General features: G+C 73.0%; 1 protein-coding gene across 1 annotated transcript; it reads right to left on the reverse strand.

Annotated features, from left to right (window-relative positions):
* Window positions 1-211: 211 nt before the first annotated feature.
* Window positions 212-1,448, reverse strand: LOC118159098 (the record flags this gene model as incomplete). The annotated part of the gene is made up of 2 exons (XM_035313726.1): window positions 1,059-1,448; window positions 212-1,012 (listed from the first exon to the last, which is right to left on the reverse strand). Coding segments are annotated over exons 1-2 (1,140 nt in total), but the record flags the coding sequence as incomplete, so codon positions are not given.
* Between the last annotated feature and the right edge of the window lie 6 nt (window positions 1,449-1,454).

Below are 1,454 nucleotides of genomic sequence, written 5' to 3' on the forward strand. Positions count from 1 at the left end.
CAGAGACACTGCCCCACAGCCTGCGCATCCTGCCACCGCACAGCCTGCGCATCCCGTCACCCCCGCTGTGCACCCCACTGCCCCACAGCCTGTGTACACCATTACCCCCGCTGTGCACCCCACTATGCCCCAGCCTGTGCACCCCCAGCCTGCACATCCTCAGCCTGCACCACCCTGGGTCCTGCCCAAGCCCTGCCCTGGACAGAGCCACCCCAGGGGCAGAGCTGGCTGGGGATGGGGATGGGGATGGGGGCTGCTGCGAGTCGGCCACGGCCACGGTGGTGGCAGCGGCCATGGCAGTGGCCACGGTGGTGGCGGTGGCACTCACGGCGGTGAAGTTCTCGGGGCCGCAGTCCCGGCCGCGGAAGCGGCAGCTCAGCAGCATGTCGTGGATGGGGTGCCCAGCGCGCTGGTAGAAGGCGGCCAGGTCGTAGCTCTTGCTGGGGAAGAAGCCGGTGAAGTCCGCGGGCTGCCCCAGCGCCCGCAGGTAGCGGGAGAAGTCCTCCCGCTCCACAGCCAGCAGCTCCTTGCCCAGCCAGAACAGGTCGTTGGGGGTGAGCTGGGAGCGCCGGATGCGGTTGTAGTTGCAGAGGGTGACGGCGGGGAAGACGAGGACGCGGCTCTCCGCCTCGTCCAGCACGGTGACGTGGGGGTAGGCGGCGTAGTGCCGGACCCGCTCCCCGGCCTGCAGCAGGAAGGCGCCCAGCGAGGCCAGGAAGGCGCCGGCCCAGAGCAGGCGGCGCGGGGCGGGGGCGCCGGGCACGAAGACGTGCCCCAGCCCGTGCAGGGTGCAGGAGCTGGCGAAGGTGGCCAGGCTGGCGGCCCCGCGCACCCCAGTGCCTGGCGGCGCGGCCATGGCGGCCCCGTCCTGCGGCGCGGCTCTGCAGGGGGATTGGGTTTCAGCGCCAGCGCGGGGACGCGGGGGACACGTGAGCGGGCGCGAGGCAGGGCGGCAGCGGGGACCCGGGTGGTGGGGGCACAGCCTGGCCCCCTGGGGGACACAGCCCGTCACCCCGTGGGGACACAGCCCGTCACCCCGTGGGGACACAGCCCGTCACCCTGCTGGGACCCACCCGCCTGCCCAGTGCCGGGGACCCCAGGGAGCAGGACGCCAGCACCCACAGTGCGAGCCGGAGCCGAGACCCCACGGATATGTGAGAACCCCCCACCCCCCGCCACCAAAGCCCCCACCCAAAGCTGCCCCAGAAGCAGAGCAGCCCCCGCACCCTGCTCCCATCCCGCACCCAGCCCCAACCCCCCGTGCCCCCCACACCACGTCCATCCCACGCAGGCTGTGGGGCCCCACGGAGCCCCCCCAGAGGGGCTGCATTAGGCACAGGGGAAGGGGGGGCAGTGGGCTGCTTGGGCCCACTGCAGCCTTGAGCCCCCAGCCCCATCCCACAGCCTCACGTGGCTGTGGGACCCCCCTGTGGCCCTGTCCTGACCCCACCGCG

Source organism: Oxyura jamaicensis, unplaced genomic scaffold, assembly GCF_011077185.1.
Source record: "Oxyura jamaicensis isolate SHBP4307 breed ruddy duck unplaced genomic scaffold, BPBGC_Ojam_1.0 oxyUn_random_OJ67118, whole genome shotgun sequence".
In the NCBI taxonomy this organism is placed as follows: Eukaryota; Metazoa; Chordata; class Aves; order Anseriformes; family Anatidae; genus Oxyura; species Oxyura jamaicensis.